This window comes from Protopterus annectens, chromosome 7.part0 (genome assembly GCF_019279795.1).
Source record: "Protopterus annectens isolate FY-2018-M chromosome 7.part0, PAN1.0, whole genome shotgun sequence".
In the NCBI taxonomy this organism is placed as follows: Eukaryota; Metazoa; Chordata; order Ceratodontiformes; family Protopteridae; genus Protopterus; species Protopterus annectens.
In genome coordinates this window covers 862,378,267-862,404,973 of record NC_056739.1, presented here as the reverse complement: position 1 = coordinate 862,404,973, position 26,707 = coordinate 862,378,267, and the positions used below count along the sequence as shown (strand labels likewise).

Here is a 26,707-nt window from a genome sequence, read left to right as displayed (position 1 = left end):
ATGTTTAATTATTATACAGTTTAATTGCAACTATAATTAGGAAGGAAAATAACTAATATATTTAGGGATAAAAATCTATCAAGATATAAGTAAGATTAATAATAACTTGGAAAAATATGAAAAAAAGTTTTGTCTTGCCATAAAGTTCCATCTGAGTTGTTGATCATCTTCTGGTCATCACTGATGGGTTCGGTTCTGAGCCCTCGGAACAGAGTCAGCCTTATACCAAGCTTGCATGCACCAAAAACTCTCGAGCTAAGCTGCTACCGATAATGCCCTTAACCCAGTTACTTCAGATCAAGTTTGCATACAACATATAGGAGAAAATGTCAGAGGCCATCTCTGTGCAGAAACCCTGAAAGCACCACAAAGACCCAGATCATCCACCAGGAGCCTTTGGCGGTGGTTGGTGGGAGGGTGTGATGACTGGAAGAAGATCAACAACTCAGATGGAACATTATGGTAAGACATAACTTCTTTGTCTGAAGTTGTTAATCTTCTTCCTGTCCATCACTGATGGGACAGAATCCCAAACTACTTGGAGAACCTGGGCGGCCCTTATGGAAGAACATTCCTGAGAACCATTGAGCCAAAGGTCGCTCTTCCCCTGGAGATCAAATCCAATTTGTAATGCTTGATGAAGGTATGGGGTTTAGCCCAAATGGCTGCTGCGCAGATGTCATCCATGGAGGCCCTAGAGTGGAAGGCAACCAATGTTGCAATAAGCCCTAGTTGAGTTAGCTTTGATATGACCAAGCTTAGATTAATTCGTAAGCGAATATGAGAAGCTAATGCAATCCCTGTGCCATTTTGACAAAGTAACTTTAGATAATGCACATCCCATTCTAGGGCCAAAAAAGAAAATGAAAACTTGGTCCAACTTGCTAAAAGACTTAGTTCTGTCCAGGTATAAACGTAATTGTCTATGAACATCCAATGAATGTAGGCAGTATTCTCCCTTGCTTGAATAATTTGGAAAAAATACAGGGAACTCAATGTACTGGTTAATAGAAAAGTCGGAAACCACCTTGGGGAGAAAGGATGGGTTAGTACGAAGTGATACTCTGTCCTTATGGAAGATCAGATAAGAGCTCTTTATACATAAGGCTTGCAGCTCAGATATTCGTCTGGCTGAAGTGACCGCCACCAGAAATAAGGCTTTCCATGACAGGAATTTTAGAATGCATGTCGCAGCAGGCTCAAAAGGGGGTAGAGAGAGACTGAAGAGTAGAGATTCCATGCCTCTACCAGTTGCCTGATGGGAGGTCTGCTGTGGAAAATTCCCTTGAAGATGATCTTGCAAAGTCGAGTGGAAATAAGCAGCACTCCATCTGAACCATTATGAAAGTTGGAAATAGCTGCTAAATGGACTCGAATGGTGGAAGCTGATCCACCATTGTCAAACAACTCAGCAAGATAATGAAAAGAAGTAGTTACAGGAGCTGAAAAGGGATCCAGCTTCCGAATATGTGACAAGATAGAGAATCTTTTCCATTTGTCCCTGTAAAGTTTTCTGGTGGATGGTTTATGGGAGGCCAGGATAATATCACGGACAGATGAGGAGAGGGTTTCCTGCCTGGCAACTAACGATAGTGGAGGAACCAAGCAGTCAGTTTGAGAGTGGATAGATTCGGTGGAGTCAGCCCTTGTGGGTGAGATATGTGGTCCTGACGAGTGTCTAGGACCCAAGGAGGTTGTAACAGATGAGGTCGGAGGATGAGAAACCACACTTGACGAGGCCAGAACGGGGCAATAAGTATCACTTTGCTTCTCAACCGAATAGCTTTCCTTAGAAAAAGGGGGAATCTGAGGATAAGCATAAAGGAGACCCATGGGCCAATCGTGAATCAAAGCGTCTCTCAATGACTCCCTGTGAGGGGGAAAGAGGGCAAAGTAGCTGCTGCATTTTGTGTTTGAGGGGGAGGCGAAAAGATAGCAGCATGGCTGGCCCAACAGCTGAAGATTTCTGCCGTCACACACGGATTGAGAGATCACTTGTGAGGACAGAGGATGCATATGTTTAGTCTGTCCGCAATCACGTTGGAGCTCCCCGGCATATGCATTGTGATCAGGAAGCAGTTGGAAGCTATCGCCCAATGCCAGATTCTCATGGCTTTGCGACATAGGGGGTAGGATTTGGTCCATCCCTGTTTATGTACCAGACAATGGACATGTTGTCCGACTGGACAGAAATCGTTCCGGATGGAAGGAGTGGGTGGAATGCTTGCAACGCCAATAGCACCATTCTTCTCTTAACTCCAGGACACTGATGTGCAAGTTGACCTCTATGCTGGGCCATGTACCTTGGACTAACTTTCCCTGGAAGTGGCCCCCCCACCCTACAAGGGAAACGTCCGTCGTCACTGTGGCACTGGGTTGGGGAGCATGGATGGGACGACACCAAAGATTGTTGTCTGTATTCCTCCACCAGAGGAGATCTTGTTTGCAGGTGTTGGTGATCAGAATCTGTGAGCTCAAGGGATGAAAATTGGATATCCACTGGGACAGGAGGAGTCATTGTAGTAGTCATGAGTAATCTGGCTAGGGGAACAATTGGGATGGCTGCTGCCATAGACCCCAGTGCCTGAAGAACTTCCCTTGCAGACACCTTTTTTCGACAGAGTATCACTTGAACTTGTGCCCTTAATCTCTGAAGCCTGTGAGGGGGAAGAGAGACCAGACTTGATTGAGTGCTGAATATTGCCCCTAAAAATTCGAATTATTGTGAGGGCTGAAGGTTGGATTTTTCCAAGTGGATTGTGATGACCAGCGACTTCGGTAGAACTAGAGTGTAGCGGAGAGCCCTGAGCAGAAGGCACTTGGTGGGGGCGGAGAGGAGCCAATCGTCTAAATATGGAAACACCTGGAATCCCTTAAGTCTCAGATGAGCTGTGACCACTGCTAGGCATTTCTTGAACACTCTGGGGGCAGTCAAGAGACCAAATGGCAGGGCTCTGAATTGGTAGTGATTGGCTCCCAGCCGGAAGCAAAAGAGACTCCTGCAGTGCTTGTCCATTTTGATGTGGTAATACGCATCCCAGAGATCAAACGAGCACATCCACACACCCTCCCGCAGAAAGGGCAGGATGGATTAAATCGTGACCATGCAGAACTTGGTCTGAACCACTGATTGGTTTAGCTGGCTGAGATACAAAATGGGCCTCCAGTCTTCTTTAGCACTAAAAATAATCCCGAGTAAAACCCTGATCCGCACTGGTCTGGGGGGGACCTGTTGGAGGACTCGTTTTTGACATGGCTTTCGTATTTCAGAAGCTGCCTCCTCCCTTTGACTGGGTGGAACATCGGGAAGGAATTTCGCAGGTCTTGGATAAGAGATTAGGGGAATGTGATGGCCTCTGGAAATTATTCTCTGCACCCACTGATCGTTTGTAATAGAGAGCCAGGCAGCTTGGTGCAGAGAGAAACGCGCCCTGACTGCTTCCAGTGGAAAGCAATCGGGCAGCGCTTCAGGAGCACTGATATGGTCTTCCAGAGAAAGAATCTCTGGAGTCCCGATTTCGGGGACCTCCTCTGCACCGAAAGGGGAGTCTTCCATTATTGGAACCCCCTCTGCCTCTGGGGAAGTCCTCACCACGTACGTCACAAGAAGGACCTTGAGACTTCTTGTGCCACATCTTTCCACTCCTCTGGTTTCTGGAGAAGGAACGCTGAGGTTTGGAAAAACGCAGACCCACGGCAGACCAGGTCTTCCCATCCTGTTTGCACCTGGCTAATGTATCCCTGACCTTAGCATCGAACAAAGCTGATGGTTCGATGGGTGAGTTTAAAAAGGAAGACTTGAAGGAGTCCGTGAGTTCACAAATGAGCATCCAGGCATGACGTCTCATAACTACGCCTGCACCCTCAGCTCTAGCCGCTCCTTCAGTTACATGGGACACCAACCTCATGGACGAATTGGAGATTGAGTCTAGTGTGGCAAGTTGAGAAGCAACTTTATCACTTGCCCCATCCGAAACTTGACCTGCGAGGGCTCCAGAGCGCTCAGAGATGAGATCTCTCTGGAGCCTCGTAAAATGTGCCAGAAAGTTCAGAGACCTGACAGCAAAGGTCACCGATGCAAAAATCGCTTCCCTAACCAGTCGACCGCCCGAGACTCTGTTGGGCAGGTGAACAGCAGGACTTTCCTCGGCATGGTCCTTTTTCATGGCTGCTGCCACTACCATAGCGTCTACTGGCAAACCTCTCGACCAATGGGGTTGATCCTCTGAAGAGATGGCCTCAACGGAGTCAGGGTTCTTCCATGCCCGCTGCACGATGAGCTTGACCAACTCATCGGCATGGGGGTCCACCCAAGAAGTAGGGGGCCAAGAGCAGAAGGCCTGCAGGAATACGGATTCCTCAAAGGAAGGATTGGATGGCTTCCAGTCACCCTTCTGCTTCAAGATTTCCAGGATGTCTCCAAAAGAGACAGTCAGGAGGTGACAGTGGGGATCCTTCCCCATCATCGTAGTCTGTATCTTCAGTGAGAGAGTCCTCTGGGGAGTTCATGTGTTTCCTCTTACACGCCTGCTTCCAAGGGGGTTCTTCAGTGGGATTATCCGAAGAAGGCTCCGAAAAGGAAATACCCTGAACAGGGGTTTCCTGGGCCTTGTGCTCTTGGAGTCCTGGGGGGATGGCCTTTTGACAGCTGCAGCTCAGAGGGAACTGGTGGGATGTCCGACGTAGGAGGACTGCTCAAAGCGATCACCCTCTCCATCACATGGAAAGCAGGCCCGCCTGAAGAGGAATGGGAGCCTGGAACTGAAGGAGACAATTCTGGAACCGGGGTCACACCCCACTCCACGTGGTCCGCTCCCGGGGATGGAGCCTCAAGCAAAACCAGGGGCAGGAGTCACCCTCTGTCCCAAAGATGGAACCGGCAACACAACTGGAACCGAGGGTTGCACCCCCCCCCAAGCATGAGATTGAGGAAGGGTGGGGGGGGGGTTCCGACAGAACCAACACCCAAAGGGGCCTAGTAGCATCAGACACAGTCATTGTTGGTGCCGAGGAAGGGGGTCCTCTCACAGACGTCGGAAATATGAGCCACGGAACCGAGGGATCCAAAGGAAGAGTATGTAGGGGTCGCCGGTGTAATAGACCCAAAGCCTGGAGTGGGATGGGGTCTAGGAAAATTATTAATTCCCCTGGCGGTCAGCAGCTGATCAAAAAGGTGCACCACATCCAATTCTGAAAGGCTTCTGGTGGACCTTACAGACTCCCCTGAGGGGGGGGATCAGGCCGGTCAAAAAAGGGGCTGAAGGCTTGTTCAGCAAATGGATCCGCAGACGGGGTGTACTGGGTCCATGGTGAATTAATGAACGGCACTGACTGACACTTCCAGTTTGGAAAGAAGCAACAAGGGAATGATCGGAGCCAAGAAAGGGCTCTGAGCAGAGGTCATAGCTGGGGTGTAGGTCAATAGCGGCTCCAAAGCGGTTGTCGGAACAGACGTCATTCCCAAGGTAGAGACAACCAAACTGGTCGGAACAGAGGTTGTAGTGGGCGCCGAAATAGGAGCCGGAACAGGCGCCGATGAGGCGACCTTGGTATGAATCACTGGAGCCAAACTCGGAACCGAGGCGGCAATACGGTTCTCGGCAGAAGTTGTGTGGGCCTTGTGCTAACGGCTTTTGCCCCCATCACCGCCAGGTGAAGAGAGGTCTGAACGAGGACGTTTCTTGTCCACAGAAGGAGGGGATGACACCTCAGATGCAGAAAAAGGCAAAGGAAGCAGGCCGTTAAGAATCAACTTGTTGCGCCTTATATTCAGCATCTGCTGACTGAAGCTGGCACAAATATTACAAGGAGGTTTTGCCGATAAGTGCGGAACCCCCAAACTATACATAAATACTTCATGTAAATCACTATTCGGCAGTTTACCACTGCAAGAGGAGCAGTGTTTAAACCCCATAGTCCCTTTCTTTTCCGACATAACAGGAAACGCACACTAACTAGAAGTGTAGAGAAAGAAGGAGAAGGAAATACCAACAATGGTATTGGGAATACAACAAGGGTAAAAGGGGTGAATACCAACAATGGTACGAAAAGAAATACCTATGGGTAGACCTGAGTGAGTAAATAGAGAAAAATTAGCAAAATGACAGAAAATGTTCACAAATACGTATAAAATTTGAAAAAATATAACACTTAGCTGGAGAGCTCGGTGAAACGCTGCTATATGGCTGCACGGCAAACGAGATCTGGAGTAACTGAGTGAAGGGCATTGTGGGTAGCAGCTTAGCTTGAGAGCTTTTGGTGCATGCAAGCTTGGTATAAGGCTGACTAGGTTCCGAGGGCTTGGAACCGAACCCATCAGTGATGAATAGGAAGAAGATTAACAACTTCAGATGTGTTGCTTATTAAAAAAAATGGAATGATTTTTTTACTTTTGAGAATAAGTTAGTAATATTTTTATATATATGTATACATCTAAATACACATTTTACACACACACATCTATCTATATATATATATATATATATATATATATATATATATATATATATATATATATATATACATATATATATATATATATATATATATACACACACACACACACACACACATACATACATACACACACACATCTATATATATCTATATATATATATACATCTATATACATCTATATATATATATATATATATATATCTATATCTATATATATATATCTATATCTATATATATATATCTATATATATATATATATATATATATATATATATATATATATATATATATCTATATATATCATGCAATAGCTTTAATACTGGACAAAAAAAAAAAAAAAAGAAAATGGAAAAAATGTTAACCTAATTCTTATGCTATCCTAAGAAGCTGATAATTGCTTACAGAAATCTTAAGATTATGGGAGTATGGTTGTATTAGCTTCCTAGATGCAGAATCCTATTCTATTACTGCAAATTTTAACTCAAACTCCGGATAGACAACTTCGGTCAATATTATAAGCAAGAAACGACTAAACTGCGAACGCTCATGAGTGAAAATGCCGGGAATCGAAAGTGTGATTGTGGGGTCGTCTTAGAGTGAGGAGTGGGATATTTGCCTTGTCCTCACTGTAGTGCAACCTTGGAGTTAGAATAGATAGTTAGCGGGGGGGGGGGGCGCAGTCCCCCACAACAGCAAGTTCGATTACTGGCATTTTCGCTCATGTGAGTGTTCGCGGTTTAGTCTTTTCGTGCTTATAATATAGACCAGACAACCTACACTAGTCAATGGAAAACTATTCAGGAGCAGATTATACTAAATTCTTAGAAGTTTATCAAATATAAATTAGAAATATGTAACAATCCTTTCATCTGGTTAATACAATTTACCTTAAAAGGAAATTCAATTCAATTTTTAAACTCTGCATATATGAAGTCAAACCTTAAAACAATTAAGAAATGTTTTTTAAAGCTCCATTAATATCAAAATGGAAATTTTTCTGGTTTCCCATTGCACATACCTTTAGATTTAAGGAAACTCAGAACAGTGTTAAAATGAATTTACTAAAAAGGAATCAATTAGAATTATGGTTTGATTGTTCTGAAAAAGGAAAAGCTAAATTTGCCAGAATATTTAATGAAAAATTATAAGTGGGATAAATCTGTTCACCAGTTACTGTTATCAATAAGAAATGAGCTGATTTGAAGACATGACTGAAGAGGAGCAGAACACTACTCCCCATTAAGTGATTATACAAGTGCTATCACTGAAGATAAGTTGTCCTGCAAAGGAAAATTATCCAAGTTATACAGGTTAATTATAAATAATAATTGTGATGCATAATTCTGAACTTTTAGATAACAATGGATAACAACAGATGGCAAGAGTAAAACGTTACTTAAATCAGTTATTAAAAGTGATTAAAGTTTATAACAAAGTCTTTATGGGAAAATATATACATAGAATGTTTGTTACTCCCTATACAATCTCTAAGTTTAGCAAAATGGCATCTTCAGTTTGTTGGAGATGTAGGATGCAGTAAAGTTATAAAAGCTGATTGGACACAAGTTTATGGATTGTGAAAAATTAAATGCACACCGGGAAAAGATATGTTTTTAAGGGGTTATGATCAAATAATTCTTTAACTAGATCAATAATACGAATGACTGATCCACTTACTTAATTTGTAAAACCCAAACAAAAAATCTTCTCGAGTCTACTTGCAGTAGCTTGAAAATTTATTACAAAACTTGGCAATCGAACTCGGTTCTTACATTCAAAGATTTTTTTTTAATTTAACAATACTTTGCAAAACTGAAAAATAAATTATCAGAATAAGACCTCTAAATCATACTAAGACTTCAGTGGTTGGGATAGCCTTGAAATATTGCTACTGAAATACTAAGCTCTTAATGTGTTAATTGTATAAGACTACTTTGATGATTCAATGTATTCCTAACATTGTACAGCAGTATGTGATGTTGAATTTCTTCCCGTATACACACTGTAATATGTTAAATAAAAACTTTCTTAAAAATATCACCAAACACAGAAGAGAACCTGATTTTCTCTATTTAGAATCAGCCTTCTTAGAACACTTGCACATTTTCTTTTCCTTATCAAAACAATCATTTTAAATTTGAGTCTGAAGATAGCTCAGAATGTACATCCTATGCAAAGTCTTTAATCTTGTTAGTAAAGCACAGATTTTATAATACTGACCATTTTCTAGACATATTTAGCATAGTCACTTAAAGATTAGATTTACATTTTTCCCCTTCCAGGCTCGTGCATTATCAAAAAAAGTAGTCATGAACTTAGCATAACATTCCATCTCCTGTTTTCCATTTTCATTCTTCCTCAACTGTGGGGTTTGGATCTGACCCTCTGATTCCACTTGGCTGTTACTTTAGCTTGTGACCACCAAAAATCTCTTGAACTCCTCCCTTACTCATAATGCACCAACCCCTAACATACCTAAGCTCTTGTTTGCTGGTTTACATAAAGTAGAAAGTACTAATACAATATTCTTGACAGAAGAAACCATACCTGGAGCTCAACATGAGGGACAGTGGTGTTTTCTTAAGTGCTCGTTCTTCCAGAAATCAACTGTGAAAAAGGTTGGGTTGGTGGGTGGGAAGTTGAGGAAGAATTAAAATGGACAACACAGATGAAACATTATAGTAAGTGCATCATTTTATCTGATGCTGTCGATTTTCATTCAATCCTCAACTGTTGGCACAGAGTCCCCAGCTACCTAAAATCCCAGGTGGACTCCAAGGAAGGATATTCCTGAGGACATTTGAGCCAAAGGTTTCTCTTCCCTGAGATCAGATCCAGTTTGTACTGAGTAAATAAAGGTACGAGGACTGGCCCAAACTGCAGCCACACACGTCATCCATGGAAACCCAAGAGAGAAACACTGAATAAGCTGTCATGGACCTAGTTGAGTTGGCTATTAAAGGTTTTGGTAAGGACAGACAATTTATTGTAGACAAATTATGTGCAATCCGTCAGCAATCTGACTAAAGTTACCTTTACAAATGATTTTCCCAAATTAGAATCTGCAAAGGAGACAAATAATTGATCTTTCTTCCTAACACCTTTTGCTTTGTGCAAGTAAAAATGTAATTGTCTGTGGACATCCAATAAATACAACATATATTCACCTTTGTTTGCAAATTTAGGAAAGAAGACTGGTAGATTAATAGACTGGTTGATACTGGATTCTGACACTACCTTAGGAAGGAAAGAAGGGTTGGTATGTAATGTTATTCTATCACTATAAAAAATCAAGTACTGAGGTTTAGAGGACAATGTACTAACATTATTCTAGCAGAGGTACTGGCCACTACAGATCTCTTCCAGGCTAAGAATTTAAAATCACATATTGCTGCTGGTTCAAAGGAAGAATGAATTAAGGCCTGCAGTAACAAATTTAAATCCCATGGTAGAGTAGGATCTTTATAGGGAGATTTCAGTAGGAGAGGACCTCTCAAAAAAGCTAAGGAAGAATTCCCAAACCAATACGAAAGTTAGACATTGCTGCTAACTGAACTCTGTTGAGGAGCTAGCTCCCTCATTAAAAATCATTGCCAAAAATGCAAGAACGCTTTGTACAGGAACTGAGAACCTTTTCCATTTACTTCTGTAAAGTTTCTTATGGGAAGTTAAAAGTATATGACGGACAGGGGAAGAAAGTATCAGATGTCTGGCTATTAAAGGAATTGGAGAAGCCACACTGTTAGCTTGTGGTCTGAGATATCCAGATGAGTTATGCCTGTTGGATGAGATAGGAAGCCTGGAATCGGATCCAGAAACCAAAGTGCACAAAGCAGATGAGACCAAAGGAAGGGAAACCAAATCTGCTGAGGCCAGTAAAGTCCAATTAGGATGACTTTGCTCTTCAACTGGGCAGCTTTTTTCAGACATTTGGGAATTAGGGGGGGTAGGAAGAGAGGAGATGGGGGGGGGGGCAATTGTGGAGTACACCGTCCCCCGGTGAGGGGAATCAGGGTAAAGAAGTTGTTACACTTGTTTAGGGGAGATGCAAAAAGATCACAGCAAGGCTAGACCCATTGATGGAAAATAATCTCTGCCACTTTTATGTTGAGACGACCAGTGAGATAATAGAATGGACCTGCTCAATGTCTGCTATCACATTTGACTTTCCTGGAAGGTGCGCTGCTATCAGAAAGCAGTTGAAAGAGATCACACATTGCCACATTGAGATCTTCTCGACAAGGGGTAAGACCAGATTCCCCCTTGTTTGTTGATATACGCAAGCTACTGACATGTCTGTCTGAATCGCAACTGTCCCAAAAGGGAGAGAGTCTTGGAAGGTCTGCAAAACTAAGAGCACTGCTCTCATTTCCAGGATATTTATATGCATGTTGGCCTCTTCAGGGGACCAAGTGAATTGGACCCTGTTCCCCAGGAAGTGCTCCCTCTAATCTGGGAAGCATTCGTGGTCACTATAGCCTCAGGCTGAGGGAGAATGAAAGGACAGTCTTGTAGAATCTGATCAAATCCACCACCAAAGGTATTTCTTGCATGCCTGAGAAATTCTTATTTGGGCTGATATGTGCTGATAAAGAATTGACCATTATGTTGCTTGCACCCACTGTAGAATTCTCATGGGAAATCTTGCTAGAGGGACTAAAATTAGGGCCCCTGACACTGACCCCAAAGCCTGAAGAATCAAATGGGCTGAAATTGTGGTACTGTGAATTGTTTTCCTGACCTGGAATCTGACAGTCTGCACTCTTAAGAGAGGAAGAGAAGCTGTCGCTGATACTATGTTGAAAACTGCTCCTATGAATTCCAGTGTTTGAGACGGTTGTAAATGAGACTTGTAATTTATGGTTATTCCCGATGGAAGCAAGTCTGAAGTACCTGATCTCTCACTTAGTAGATGCCTAGTTGGGGCGGTAATGAGTCAGTTATCTAAGTACGGAAACACTCGAAATCCCTGTATTCTCAAATTAGCTGCGACCACTGCCATATATTTGGTGAACACCCTGGGAGCTGTGGTGAGACCAAAGGGTGGTGCTCTGTACTGGTAGTGACTGGTTACCAGCTGGAAGCATAAATACCTTCTGGATTGCCTGTTCATTTTTATGTGATAGTATGTGTCCTGAAGGTCTATCGAGCACATGCAGACATCCTTACCCAAAATGGGCAGAATAGACTGAAGTGTGACCATCCAAAAGCTTGAGTCTCAAACTGATTTTTTAAATTGCTGACATCCAAAATCGATCTCTGGTCCATTGTTTTCTTTGACACTAAAAAGAATGCCAAGTAAGTTCCAGATTATATCTAGTCTGGTGGGACCTCTTGGATGACCTTTTCTAGCAGCTTTTGTATTTCTACTGCTGCTGCTTTCCTTTGACTGGTTGAACATCTGGAAATCTGTATACAGATAGAAGTGGAAGGGAAGAGAGAATTATATAAGCTCTGGATATGATCCTCTACACCCACATATCTCTTGTGATGTGCAGCCAGGTTTGTCTGGTGCAGGGAAGGAATCTCTGGACCACTGGTTCTGGTTGGCCCCTCTGCAGCAAAGGAATAGTCATCCATTCGAGTACCCCCTCTGCTCCTGAGGGAACTATTTCCACATGGATCTTGGAAGGGACCCTGGGACTTTCTGAACATTTCTTGACCACTTCGTTGGTTCTTAGAAAAGAATCTTTGAGGAGTTGAAAAACATATACCCACTGCAAAAAGGGTATTTCCATCTTTCCCACACTTGGGAGAGGGGTGTCTAACTTTAGGGCAAAACACTGAACCGCAGTCAAAGGATGCACTGACGAATGAGGACTTGAAGGGCTCTGCAAAATCACACAAGCACATCCAGACATGCCTCCTGATGGAAATGTCTGAACCCGCCTTCCATGAGGCACCTTCAGCTGCATGCGAGATCAGCCTTATGGACGCATTAGAAAACAGGCTGTAGGGTTGCCAACTGTGAGGCCACAGAAGTCTGGGTCTTGCCAGTAGTGGTCCCAGAAAGGGAATTTGATAGTTCCTTTATCAAATCCCTTTGTAATTTTGTAAAGTTTGCCAGGTAGTTTAGTGGCCTGAGGACAAAGCATACACATGCTTCCCAAATTTAATGCCCTAGACACTGTGTTAAAGGGATGGACACAGGAATTCTGTTCAGAAAGTTCCTTCTTGGTGGCTGCTGCCATGTCCATAGCATCCATGGGCACTCTTTTGCTCCAGAATTCTCTATCTACAGGTGGAGCCAAAATCCGATCTTGTCTTTTGGGGACTGATTCAAAGGAGTCAGGTTACTTCCATACCCACCTACAGTTAAAGTCAATGAGCTCACTGGTGGATGGAGTAAGCCAGAAGGTAGACAGGCCAGCTCCAAAGGTCTCCAAGAATACAGATTCCTCTGGAGAAGGGATATCAGTGGATCAACCACCCCTTAAGGATCGCAAGGATGTCTCTGAATGAGACGTCTTCAGGTGGTGATCTTGGGGATCCTTCCCCTTCACTGAAATCAGTATCTTCCGTAATGGAGTCCAAGTGCCTCCTCTTGCACTGCCTCTTCCTAGAGACTTCCACAGTAGGATGCTCTGGTTAAGTGTCAGAAGAGACAGTAATATCCTGCTGGGTAGCCTGGAAACTGAGCTGTTTGTCCCTTTGGCATAGAATAACGTGGTTCAAAGTGCACAGACATCTGGGATCCAGACAGAAGATCCAAGGGGTGGGACAGCATCCATCTTGCTGATGCAGAGAAACTCTAGCCACCACCTCAAAGGCAGAATGCCCCAGGGAGAAAGTAGCCAACGGAGCTGAGAAACCACACTTCAGTCCCATAGACTCTGTCTACCACAAGGGCAATCCACCCAAGGTGAAGGTCAGAGCCAAGCTGCGCAGTACCAAGACTCTAAGGGGTATAGAGACCGCTACAAAACAGTCAGTGCCAGAGTGCTCAGAGACTTCCTCAGAGCCGAAGATACAAATATCTAGGGATCCAATCCAGAGGGTCCCATCATACTCGGGTCCAGGGGCTGCGAAATGGATGGACTGCAGTAGGAGCAGAGAGAGAGAGGTATGGTGCGAACTAGGGCTTCCTGACCCGAAAGGGTAAGAGCTGGGAGAACTCCCACCTGTAGCTGCACCAAGAGAAATCTCGGCATCATTCTGACCACATCAGCAACAGTCAGACTTCTGGAAGAAAGGTGAAGCTAAGGATGGGGACTTCGAGTACCGGCATTCCATTTTCATAAAAGAAGAAGGTACTCTGGAAGGTACCAGATCAATAATGGGTGAGTATTTAGTACTTGGTAAGGGCCTCGGATCCTAAGAGTTTGGATCAGAGGAAGCAGTTGTCTGATCCAAAGCTAAAATAATAGAAGTAGTCTTCGGATCCAATTTATTTTTTAATTTGGCGGCTCCATGAATTAAGGAGTTGAGGATCTTGAAGATCTAGGAGAGACTTGGTGGAAAGCTCCTTAGTTTTTGACTTGGAGGATTGAGCTCCAGCAATAGCCTTAGAGAAAGATGTAGGGAGTAACTCTTTCAAAATAAGTTTATTTTTCCAGTCAGCAATGGCACACGGATTAAAGTTTTTACATATTTGGCAGTCTACTTGTAGGTGATCCGGGTCCAAACAATAAACATAATGAATGAGCATAGGACAAGGGCAATTTGTGCTCGCACTTTTGGCACTTCTTAAAACCAGAAGGACTTTTTTCTGACATCTTAAACTACAAAATACAAAAAAGAGAAGATGAAAAGTTTTTTTTCCTCCTAAACAGGAAAAGGGAAAGAAGCTAAGAAAGAAAAACCAACAATGGTTCGAAGAACTACACTAAACTCGTGTAAAGACAGGAAAAATGAACTACCAACAATGGTTAAAAAAAAAAAAAAACGACATTAAGTGTAAGAAGAGGGAGAATTTAAAGAAAAGAAACTATTACAGACATGTAGAAAATTGAAAAAAAATATTTTATGCAATTACTCAAGAGCTGAAGGCAATCACATCTAATCGCAAAAGTGTCAAATTAGATCTGAGGTGTGCTAGAGGTTGGTTCACTATGGGTAAGGGATGAGTACGAGAGTTTTTTTGGTGGCCATGAGCTAAAGTAATAGCAGAGTCGTATCAGAGGATCGGATCTGAACCCAACAGTTGAGGTTAGAATGAAAATTGACATCAGATCTAAAGTTAAAATGCAAAATGACAAGTGGCAATGCCAGCCTCGAGCACCGCTTCAGTCAACTATAACAGGCAACTCCCCACAGATGTTAAAGTACAAGAATCAGAAATGTCTATAAAGTACATCAAACATCTCTAAAACAGAAGAATATAGAAAAGGGTACAAAAGTACAAAGTAACCTCATAAAATGAAACAGGTTGTTAAAAAGCATAATTAGACCAGTAATTGATTAAACAGAATATGAAACAAGTTTAAAACACTGAGTATACAAATACTATAAGTGCTTAAAGGGGGATCACAAATATGCCTTCTCAGTTCTATTCCCTCAATGCACAGGCCTTCTGAAATTACAACCTTGTAAGGAATAACACACATATACAGATCTCTCCAAACCAGTGCTGTGTCAATTAAACTACACACTTGACAACATGCACAATGCTATTCACAAGCTAAAATGAAAAACATTTCATTAAAATCATTACAGTCTAGTAATACATTCATGTGTTTCTGCTTTTTTTTTTTAATTTCTCCAAGTCTTTTGGGTTTCTAATACCAAGACAGGAATGGACCCCATTCCTAAGGTAAAGTATGATTAAAGTTCATGAAATTATTATTGTTTCAATCTTTGATGTCAGCCAGTAATGCTCTTCACAGCACCCACAATGTGCCCAGTAAGGACTCCTCCTGCAGTTCGTCTGGATTTACATGTATTGGTAACGTATCCAAATATGATTATAAATTCTTTTTTATAAGACCCGTTGCTCCTACTACTATTGGAACTGTCTGGGTATCTCTCTTCCACATTGCTCTCATTTCTGCCTCCAGGTCCTGATATTTTATGAGTTTGTGTCGCACTGTATGCAAGACACTGTAGTCACTGGGTGTGGCAATTTCAATGATCAATGCTACCTTTGTCTTCTTTTCTTGAATCACTATATCTGGTTTTCTAGCATCTATCTTTTGGACTGTTGGCAACTGGTGACCCCATGCGATATAACTAATTCATTTTCTAAGATGGTTTAGGCTCATGTTTCCAGTGTTTTTCAGCCACTTCAATGCCATAATGTTTGCACAATTCCCAGTGCAACAGTCTCACCACATTAGTATGCCTTTCAGTATACAGTCCTTCTGCCATTGTGTCACAACCAGCAACAAGGTGAGTGACTGTTTCCAACTCGATTTTACAAAGCCTACATTTGTTTCTCCCACATGTTCAATGGACTTTGTAAACCAGCGTGTACGTAAGCCCACTATCTTGGGCTGCCAATATTAACCTTTCATTTCTTGGTTTGAATTCGCCTCTCTTTAACCATTCCTGCATTTGTTCCTGATCAACATGAGGTTCTTCCAGAAATTTTCTATACTTGCAACTATATTTATGTTTTTTCCACATTTCTTGCCTTCTCATCTGGTCCTACACCTTATATTCTTTATTTTGTTTTTTTGGCACATTCCGTTGCTGCCAGTTTTTTATCTACTTCTGGTCTGAGTTCCAGTCCCGCTTGATGCAGATATGCTTCTGCTAAATTAAGCAGAAAAGTCATCTTAGATTTAGTCTCCTCATGTTTCAAAACTTTCACTACATTTGGCTCTTGTGAGGTCAGTAGATGTGTGTGGAGTCCCATGATTGCAGATCTATACATGCAACCAATTTCAAGGAGTCCCATCCCTCCTTCGGAACAGGGAATTTATTATCTTGGAATACACTGATTTTTATAAATCATTTAGTGAGCATGAAGCATCCTTCTTGTTTTAATATCTAACCTATCAAACGCTTTTTGGGACCAGTCAATCAGTGCAAAACTGCAAGTTAGGACAGGAAGAGCAAATTGATTTATAGCTTGGATCTTGTTCTTACATGTCAGTGCTGTTCTCAGGATTAATTCAAGTCTTCTAAAGTATTCCTTACGGAGTTTTATTTGCATTTGTTCATGTTTTATTGCTGATCCTTCATCAATTCCCAAGTATTTATACACTCCCTCTTGCTCAAGTTATTTTATATCACATTCTTGCCCCAAATTAGAAGTTATGTACTTACCATAATGTTCCATCTGAGTAGGTGGATTCATTTGTCTGCAACCTGTGGGTTATGGATCCGATATCGGATCCGAACCGGCATGGTTTTACCAGCTATGGATCCGAGCTCCTAGCTCCTCCCCTCACCCATAATGCCCTGCTCTCCCTACATGACCTCAGATCAAGTTTGCCCTGAATCAAAATACCCTGGAAAGGGTAACATATAATAAGCAGGAAACTGACAAGGCCAGGGGGATAGGAGGGCGGGATGGTTGCAGACAAATGAATCCACCTACTCAGATGGAACGTTATGGTAAGTACATAACTTCTAAATCTGAAGTAGGAGATTCATTTGTCTGCAACCTGTGGGACAGAGTCCCTAGCTACCTGAATCTTGGGCGGCCGTCATGGAAGGATATTCCGGAGCACCGCGGAGCCAAAGGATGCTCTACCTCTAGATGTGATATCCAGCTTGTAATGAGAAATAAAGGTATGGGATGAAGCCCAAGTGGCTGCTGAACAAATGTCATCCAGAGGAATCCTAGCCTTAAAGGCCGCTGAGGTAGAAACGGACTGGGTTGAATGGGCATGAACTCCCTCCGGTGCGGGCCTCCCAGAGGCTTGATAAGCTAGCAGAATACACTGCGAAATCCAGCGTGACAAGGAGACTTTGGAAATTGGCTTACCCAGATTGAATTTGGCATAGGAAATGAACAACTGGTCGGATTGCCTATGACCAGCTGTCCTGTTAAGATAAAAACGAAGCTGCCTGTGAACATCCAAGGAATGCAGCTTGTATTCATCCTTGTTCTGATATTTAGGAAAGAAAACAGGGAGGTTAATGGACTGATTAATGTTTGCTTCTGAGGCTACCTTAGGAAGAAAGGAGGGATTGATCCTGAGGTAAACGCGTCCGGATGGAAGACCAAGTAAGGAGGCTTTGAAGATAAGGCTTGAAGTTCCGAAACTCTTTTGGCCGAAGTAATGGCCACTAAGAAAGCAGTCTTAAGGGATAAAAATTTAAGATCTACTGTGGCTGCAGGTTCGAATGGAGGAGCGGTCAAGGCCTGAAGAACCAAGGACAGATCCCAAGGAGGAACCGCTTGCTTGACAGGGGGCCTAAGGAGAAAGGTGCCTTTAAGGAAGATTTTACACAATTTGGCAGACATAAGTGGTCCAGAGTCATGACCAACATGATAGTGAGAAATGGCCACAAGCTGCAGTTTGACCGTGGAACTAGAGAGTGGTTAGGAAGTCTAACACCAGAGGAAGGGGAACCGTGAAGGGATCTAGACCTTTCTGCTCTGCCCAAATGGAGAATCGTTTCCATTTACTGTGGTAAACTTTCCTGGTAGATGGTTTATGAGCCGCTACCAAGATGGCCTTAATGGGAGACGAGATACCGGGAGTCCTAATTAGGAGTGGAACTGGAGCAGTCAAGCCGTTAGCTTCAGGTTGTCCAGATTCGGAGTTGGTAGGTTCGATGGATGCGATATCAGATCCGGAATGGGATCTAGAATCCAAGGTGGATTCACCGAGTGAGACCTTAGGAAAGGGAACCAGATCTGTCGAGGCCAAAATGGGGCAATGAGGATCATTCTGCACCCCAACCGAGAGGCTTTCTGAAGAACTTGGAGCATCAGAGGCAAAGGGGGGTAAGCATAAAGAAGACCGGGAGGCCAAGCATGCACCAGAGCGTCTCTCGGGGAATCCCCTGGAGGAGGGATTAGAGCGAAAAAACTGTCGCACTTGGTGTTTAAGGGAGATGCAAAAAGATCGCAACAAGGAGTTCCCCACCGTGCGAAGATACGTTTCGCTACTAGAGCATTGAGAGACCACTCGTATGGGGAGAGAATGGTGCGACTAAGCTTGTCCGCCAGGATGTTGGACTGACCCGGAATATGCGTTGCGATGAGAAAGCGGTTGGTGGAGATCGCCCATTCCCATACTCTCATGGCTTCTCGACATAAGGGATAAGACCTGGTTCCCCCCTGTTTGTTGATGTACCAGACCACCGACATGTTGTCTGACTGAATTGCAATTGTTCCCAGGGGAAGAAAGGCCTGAAGTGCTCGCAACGCCAAGAGCACTGCTCTCATCTCTAGAACATTGATATGCAGGGAGGTCTGAGTCGTTCCACGTGCCTTGGACCGTCCTGCCTGCAAAATGCCCCCCCCCCACCCGAGGCAGGAGGCGTCCGTGGTCACCGTGGCGAGAGGGGGAGAAGCACAAAAGGGGCGGCCTCCATGGAGATCCTGTGAGTGGAGCCACCACAAGAGGGACCGCTTGCAAGCCTTGCTGATCGCAATGGGATGATGCAGAGGTAGAGCGCAAGGTAAGACCACTGAACTTGAAGTGTCCACTGAAGGACCCGCATGTTGAACCTGGCGAGAGGAAGAAGAGATATTGCTGCCGCCATGGACCCTAGAGCCCTCAGGACCAATTCCGCTGGAACAGAGCTGGAGTGGAGGATGGCCCGCACCTGGAGTCGGAAACTCTGAATTCTGTCGGCTGTGAGGAAGGCTCTTAACTCCCTCGTGTCTAACCTGGCACCTATAAAATCTATCAACTGAGTAGGGGCCAGGTTGGATTTTGCTACATTTATTGTGATGCCCAAGCGGGGAGCTAGATGAAGAAAGGAGTCTCGCGCCAATGCTAGTAGATGCCTTGTTGGGGCGGTAAGGAGCCAGTCGTCCAGGTATGGGAAGACCTGCACCCCCTGAAGCCTCAGGTGGGCCGCAACCACTAATACTTTGGTGAACACCCTGGGGGCTGTGGTGAGACCAAAGGGAAGGACCCTGAACTGGTAGTGACTGGCTCCCAGCCAGAAGCGAAGAAACCTCCTGGAGCGTCTGTCCATTAGTATGTGGTAGTACGCATCCTTGAGGTCTATAGAGCACATCCAGTGATTCTTTCCCAGAAGGGGAAGGATGGATTGCAAGGTGACCATCCGGAACTTCTCTTTGGGAACTGCCAGATTTAACAGGGACAGGTCTAAAATTGGTCTTCGGTCCCCCATCTTCTTTGGCACTAAAAAGAACCTGGAGTAGAACCCTGATCCGATCTGGTCTGGTCTGGGGGGACGGGCTGGATGGCGCTTTTCCCCAGCAGATGGCCAATTTCTGCCGAAGCGGCCTCCCACTGACCAGGTGGAACGTCGGGGAGGGATTTTAATTTTGGAAGGTGATAAAAGGGGATCTTGTATCCTCTGGATATAATGCGGAGGACCAAGCGGTCTGATGTTATGGACTCCCATGCCGCTAGGTGCTCCGAAAAACGTCCCCCGACTGCCTCCAGAGTGAAGCAGTCGGGCAACCCTTCAGGGCTGCTGTGCGGGCCATTCAGAGAAAGGTTCTCTGGACCCGAAGTTCCTGGGAGCCCCTCTGCCCCTGGGGCGGCGTCCTCCCTGTCCTCCTCTGCCACGGAAGGACTGGTGTGCGGAGTGAGTTGGGATTGCTGCGACTTCCGGAACCACATCTTCTTCTGGCCCTTTTGGTTCCTAGAGTAGGACCTCTGGGGCACAGAGAAGCGGATACCGACGGCAGACAGCGTCTTCCCGTCCTTTTCGCTCTGGGTCAAGGTGTCGCGAACCGTCTTGCCAAAAAGGGCAGAACCATCGAAGGGGGCGTTCGCGAAGGACGCCTTGAAGGGCTCCGTGAAATCGCAATGGCGGAGCCAGGCCTGGCGTCTCGTGACTAGGCCTACTCCTGCAGCTCTAGCGGCTCCCTCAGTAGCATGGGACAGTAACCGCATAGAGGTATTCGTCACGGATCGAAGAGTGGCCATACGGGTGGAGTGCAAAAGTTTGTCCTCCTCCGACATGGACTCAGGTGGGGATGCAGCGTATTCCTTAATAAGATCGCGCTGCATCCTGATCACATGTGCCAAATAGTTCAGCGCCCTCACTGAGAAGGTCGCAGAACTAAACATTCGCTTCCCCAAGCGGTCCATCATCCGAGACTCCTTGCTCGGAGGGTGGACTGAGGGACTCTCCTGAGCAAGTTCCCTCTTGGTGGCTGCTGCCATCAACATGGCATCTACAGGGGGCCCCTTACTCCAGTGGGCACGGTCTGCAGGGGGGCTAAGGATTCGGTCTGGCCTTTTGGGAGGTGTCCGGTTCCTTCCACGCCCTGGTGGAAATGAGGTCCACCAGCGGGTCGGCAGGAGGGGACACCCAAGAGGTAGACGGGCCCGCTTCGAATGCCTCCAAGAACACGGACTCGTCCGAGGAAGACTTTGGGGCAGACCACCCCCCCTTATGCGAAGCATTTCCATGATGTCTCCAAAGGAGACATCCTCGGGGGGGTGATCTTGGGGAGCCTTCCCCTTCCTCCAAATCCGTGTCTTCAGTTAAAGACTCGGGAGAGTTTATGTGCCTCCTTTTACACGTATGCTTGCGAGGGGCTTCCTCGGGGGGGCTGTCCGAGGAGCCCTCGCAAGCAGTGTCTTGTTCCAAAGGAACAGCTTGGGGCACTGAAGCGGGCTGTCCCAGTGGCCGGATGGTGGAAGCCTGACCCAGTGCAGATGGAGCACAGGACGGAGCCGAAGCAAGTGCCGGGGGTCCAGAAGCCCTCAACAGAGCCCTCTCCACTACATCAAAAGCCGAGGGGGAGCCAGCCTCGACCAAAGGATCCAAAAGTCGGCTCCCCCTCGGATCCGAAGAGTGGATCGGAGCCGGCCCCGAGACACTCTGATCCGAGGGACCAGTGCGCTCAGACACAGACGGCGCCGAAGGCACACTGAATCCCCCGGATCCGAAGCTCGGAGCCAGGCTCCGAGAGGTCGGATCGGAAACACTCAAGGGCAGGGTCGGATCCGAAGTACCTAGTACTATCGGAGCCGACCCACCCCCGGCTCTGAACGCTCCGAACCCGGGTAGCGGGTCGGAGAAGGAGCTATAGGCTTGAAAAATGGGGTCGAGCTCCCCCCCAGAGAGGGGGAGGCAGGAGCACTCAAATCTGCATCTGGGCCTGGATGAACCTTATCAACATCCGGTCCAGATCAGCGTCAGAAAGGCTATATGTGGATCTCGAAGAGGCTACCAAGGTAGGCCTAGAGTGCCTCCTTGATAGCCTCGACGGAGATCGGGTCTCCTCCTCCTCAGGCCCCGGTGAAAAGCAGACCGGAGACCGGAGCAGAGGGGGGGGGAGCCAGTAGCCAAGGAGGCCGGAGGAGAAGCCCGCTTAGCTGGCGGGGCCGAAATGGAGGTCTCGGCCCGCTGCTTGTGGTGCTTCTCTCTCCGGTCCTTTTTTCTTGCCTCTCTCTCCTCCAACCCAGCAGCAGGAGGTTGAGTCCCAGGTGGAGGAGGGGGAGCAGGCGAGGAGGGAACCGAAGCCACGGTTTCCACCACAGGAGCGGGAGCGGGAGCCGGAGCCGAGTCCGGGGGAAGAAGTCCCACCAGGACCAGCTTCGACCTCCGCTCCTTCAATGCCCTGGGGTTGAAACCTGCACAAATGGAACATCCAGAAGTGAGGTGTTCAACCCCAAGGCATCGAACGCACTGAGTGTGGCCATCAGCAGGGGATAGCTTATGGCCACACTCGGAGCACTTGGAGAAAATTGCCTTAGGGGCTTCTGACATAATGAAGTCTTTTTTTTTTTTTTTTTAACAAGGAAAAAAACAAGACAGAGACTAGTACTACACTAGTACACACACAAGGCCTCACACAATACAGTCACACAGAAACTCCGACCAGCAAGGGGAGGGTATAAACTAAAAGTTTTTAAAATTAAAAAGTTTTAGGCTGAAACTATAAAAATATAAAGGAGAACCTAACACAATCACTCAAATATCACTACAACTACTCAATAAAAGCTTTCTTTAAGTACAAAAAGACACTTCGCTGAAGAGCTCAGAATCCAAGACCTGGTTACCAGCGCGGCAAACTAGATCTGAGGTCATGTAGGGAGAGCAGGGCATTATGGGTGAGGGGAGGAGCTAGGAGCTCGGATCCATAGCTGATAAAACCATGCCGGATCGGATCCATAACCCACAGGTTGCAGACAAATGAATCTCCTACTTCAGATCTGATGTTTTCCTGGTGCTGCAGTTTTCCTGCTTTAAAGGTTGCTTTTACACATTTATCACAACCAAATGACATTCTAACATCTGAAAAAGTTTCGACAACCTGCAGATGTGCTTGCAGTTGTCTCATCTGATGAGCTATACAGTTTTAAATCAGACAAAGAGAAGAGAAGAAGTCATAAGACTGTTGTTTTCTAGGAGCCAAAATATATTCTAGGAGCCAAATTATAGCCATGGACTAAGCTGTTAAGTAAAGAGCTTAATGGATTAATAGCAAGGCAAAATAGCAACTGTGACAGACACCCTGTAATACCCCCCTTTGAATTTTTATCCCTGGGATAATAATCTGTCCTTTATCCATCTTTTTTAGTATTTTTGTTGATCTATTCCCTCTTCTATAATATTTTGACACTTCCAGTCTTAATTGCTTTACAGTTTTCTCTATTCGATACTTCCATGATGGCATTCGATTTCTCCCCTTCCTTTCCCTCACTAACCTGTTTTCTTGTGGTAGAACTTTATCAGTTATTAATTTAGCAGCAAAGTAGTATATCCTGTTCACTTCTGTTATATCACATGGATCTCTATGGACAGTTCTAATTACTACATTCATTTGTTTTATCAGACTTCTTACTTTGTTGGGTTTATTGACTTTCTGCAGTATATTTCTTTCATATATCTATCCAGGTCCATTAAATCAAGCAGCTCTTCTCTTAGCTCATTTTCTTCCAAACTAAGGGCATATCCCTTATTTTCTGTTTCCTGTGGGCATTCTATAGAAAGTTCTATAGCATCTTCCTGTGGCACATTCTCATCAATTTCATCCTGTGTCATCTGTTGCTCTGTCGTATGGGAACTCACTGGCCTATCACTCCTCAACATTGACTGCAGAGTTTGCACAGTTTCCTGTTCCTTTCCTTGCTGTTCAGCTTCAAGTGAACGTTTATACTGGTTTCCTGTGGAAGGCTCCAAAATATCTTGATATGGCACCTAACCAATTGCTTCCTGTTCCACTGGTTTCCCCTTAATTCGGATATCCATTGCGCTATCCTGTTGTGGTGATTTCTGCATTCAATTTTCTACATTGAATCCTTCTCTTTGCAGCTGCTCCATAACCTCAATTTCTATTTCTTTGACTTCTCCACTACTTTTTTCTACTTTTCCTCTTAGTCTTATTTTTTGTATTGTAAAGTTTTCCATATCTGGATTCCTTTTGTCTGTATTTCTCTTCAAATATCTTTGGTGCTGCTCTTTTTGTATTAGTTTTGTTTTCTCCTTTGCATAAATATTACACCATATTAAATCTCTTTTCCTTTCCCGTCCACATTTCTTCTTCACGTCTCCTGATGATCTTGCTTTTCCTTATTCTGGGGACTCACTCCATCATGTTGTGATGCAGTCTGTGTTAGACATGCTACATTAAATCCTTCACTTCACAGGCACTCCATAACTTCAACTTCTATTTCTTTAACTTCTGCTTTACTAATTTTTTCTACATTACATGTTTGCGATATTAATTTTTTTATTGTGAAATTTTCCATATCTGGATGCCTTTGCCTATATTTCTCTTGGAATATCTTTGAGACTTCCTTCTCTATATTAGTTAACTTGGCTTTCTCCTTTGCATAAATAATGCACCATATCAAATCTCTCTCTTTCCCATATCCATATTTCTTTTTTGTATTTTTCAAATATCTCTAGGTTTTGTTTAGATTTTCGCACTTCTCAGATGCTTCTTTTTCAAAACAGATCAAAGTTTATTTGAAGCTTCTGACAGTTTTTCCTGTGGAAGTATTTTTCTTTTCTCCAATATCTCTTAATTGTTTTGTATATCTTGTGTCTGGAGATTCTGGGCTTTTTACATAACAGTAATACATAATTTCTTTATTATCCTCAATAGTCCACTCTACCATCTTTATGGCTCCTCTTTGTCCAATCAATTTTTGTGGACTGCTACTTTCTTCTACAACAGGGGGGCCCATCCTCCCCCTGGGCCTGGCCCCACTGTAGGAATATTTCTGTATTTTGAGGCTTCTACACTCTCATTTTTCCCAGTCCTGGCACCAGTGCACCTACTAGGATTGGGCACTTTTTTATCCTGGGTCTTGTGTGCACCCAGCTAACTTTCTTTGTTTTTGACTTACTTCTGCCCATGATCTATGCTATATAAATAGTCTATATATCAGTGTCACCTTGGTGAGATTTTGTGAAAAACAGGGTCCACCTAACGAAGGTACTCATCAAGGCTTGAGGAGGAATTCAACTTCAGCACTACAACCTCCTTTGCTTGCTGACTTTTCTGCAGTTAGATCCTACTGATGTTTCTAGGAGGAATATTGCTTGTTCACATTTGCATAAATAATTTCAAAACCATGCTACATACAAAGTATAAGACTTCATCTTAAAGCTTATACAACAGCAAACGCAACTGTATTGATTACTGACCTCTGTCTAGTGCAGGTAAAGATACTAGTTGCACTTTATATATATTTATTTATACTGTCATAAATTTCATGTTTTTCTAAATATCTCAATGACCAATGAACAAAGACCAAACTGTTGAGCCTCATATGAAAGCTCTCAGTTGAATAAACAAAGAGCTGCTGATAGTGCTTATAACTTCAGTGGTTGCTGAGAAACGGTAAGTTGTTACCATTTTTACTATGATGCATAAAATTCAGTGTAAGACCTCTAACCTGCAGAAAACCCTCATTATAAAAATAGCTTGTGCTAAAGAGGTTGTCATTTATACTTCTTTATTAACACCTGTTGCTCCAGAGATATATTTGTTTGAAATGTGAAGACATAATTTGATTCTGTTAAACCGCTTTGGCACTGCCCACTGGAAGTTACAGTGCAAACTTCCAAAGCTCCATTAGAGGGAAGAAGTTAAAAAAAAAAAAAAGAATTAAAAAAATCTTCTGCAAGAGTCGACTATGAAACTGCAGTCAGAAGGTACAAGGTTATGGGTAACACAAACATTTAGCTAGTTAACCATGAACCAAAAGAAGATGGACTAACAGTGCATAACCTGCAAATGGTAAATAAAAGAAAAGGCAAATAAATGATCAGATACTGTTAAAAGCCGAGCTGTTTTGCCTTGATTTGTCTATTAAAGTCACATGCACAGATTCATCCTTAACTCATGTCAAAGGCAAATAGAAAAAATAAGCAATGCAACAAACCTGAGAAGAAAAATGAAAAAAAAAAAGTGTACAGACTGACTAACCAAAAATGAACTCAACCTGACATTCAAAAACAGGACAGCAGCGAAGAACATTTCAGCATTTCCTCCCATAATACCCACGTTCCAAGTACAGAAACCTCAATTGGGTCCAGAAGGATGCCAGACTAGCCCCCCCCCCATCTGTACTATACTGTACGATACAGTTTTTATCTTAACGAGGAGACACATGGTTGCAAAGGTGGTAAAATATGTAGGATGTAACAGTGTAAGTATATAGCCTGTCTTAACACTTCTGATTTGTACTCCTACCCCCACTGTTATTCACAATGCTGGAATCTCTGAAATCATATATGCCCTTTACTGATGTGCATTTTCTGGCAGTTTTACAAAACTTGAAGAGACAAACCTCAGTTTTGTAGAAATAGGAGTTGAAGATTTGGCCATTCTTTCACAGTTCTGCAGTTTGATTCTCAGTTCATTCATCTCTGCATTCTTGAAGTGCAGTTCAGATTCTAGTGCTTGCATCTATGTGAAATTAAATGCACAAAATAAAATTATGTTATCCGTACTTTTCTAGACAACACTAAGAAAATGGAAGTATGATAACGAAATTTACTGGCAAAGCTCTGTTGACACCATACTTTACGAAAGTAATCAGTAAAAACAGCAAATAAAAACATGTTCTTAACAGTGCTCTCATGGCAAACCTCAAAGCTAGGTGCACGATTACATAAGGTAACGAAAGTACGAGCAAGGTGATTTTAATTAACAAATATGCTCAGAATTAGACCTAGAATATAATCAATTCAGTACCTACAATTTTGATCACGGATTCCAAAATGTTCCTTAAGT

The 26,707-nt window shown here is 44.0% G+C and overlaps 1 protein-coding gene across 2 annotated transcripts in view; it reads right to left on the bottom strand.

Moving 5' to 3' along the window:
* LOC122806743 (ATR interacting protein) overlaps positions 1–26,707 on the bottom strand; it is a 1,230,392-nt gene that overhangs the window by 892,983 nt on the left and 310,702 nt on the right. For both annotated transcript variants that reach the window (XM_044077416.1, XM_044077417.1), the window contains exon 5: positions 26,262–26,380. In XM_044077416.1, the coding sequence (XP_043933351.1) occupies positions 26,262–26,380 (119 nt within the window). The remainder of the gene's footprint in view (positions 1–26,261; positions 26,381–26,707) is intronic.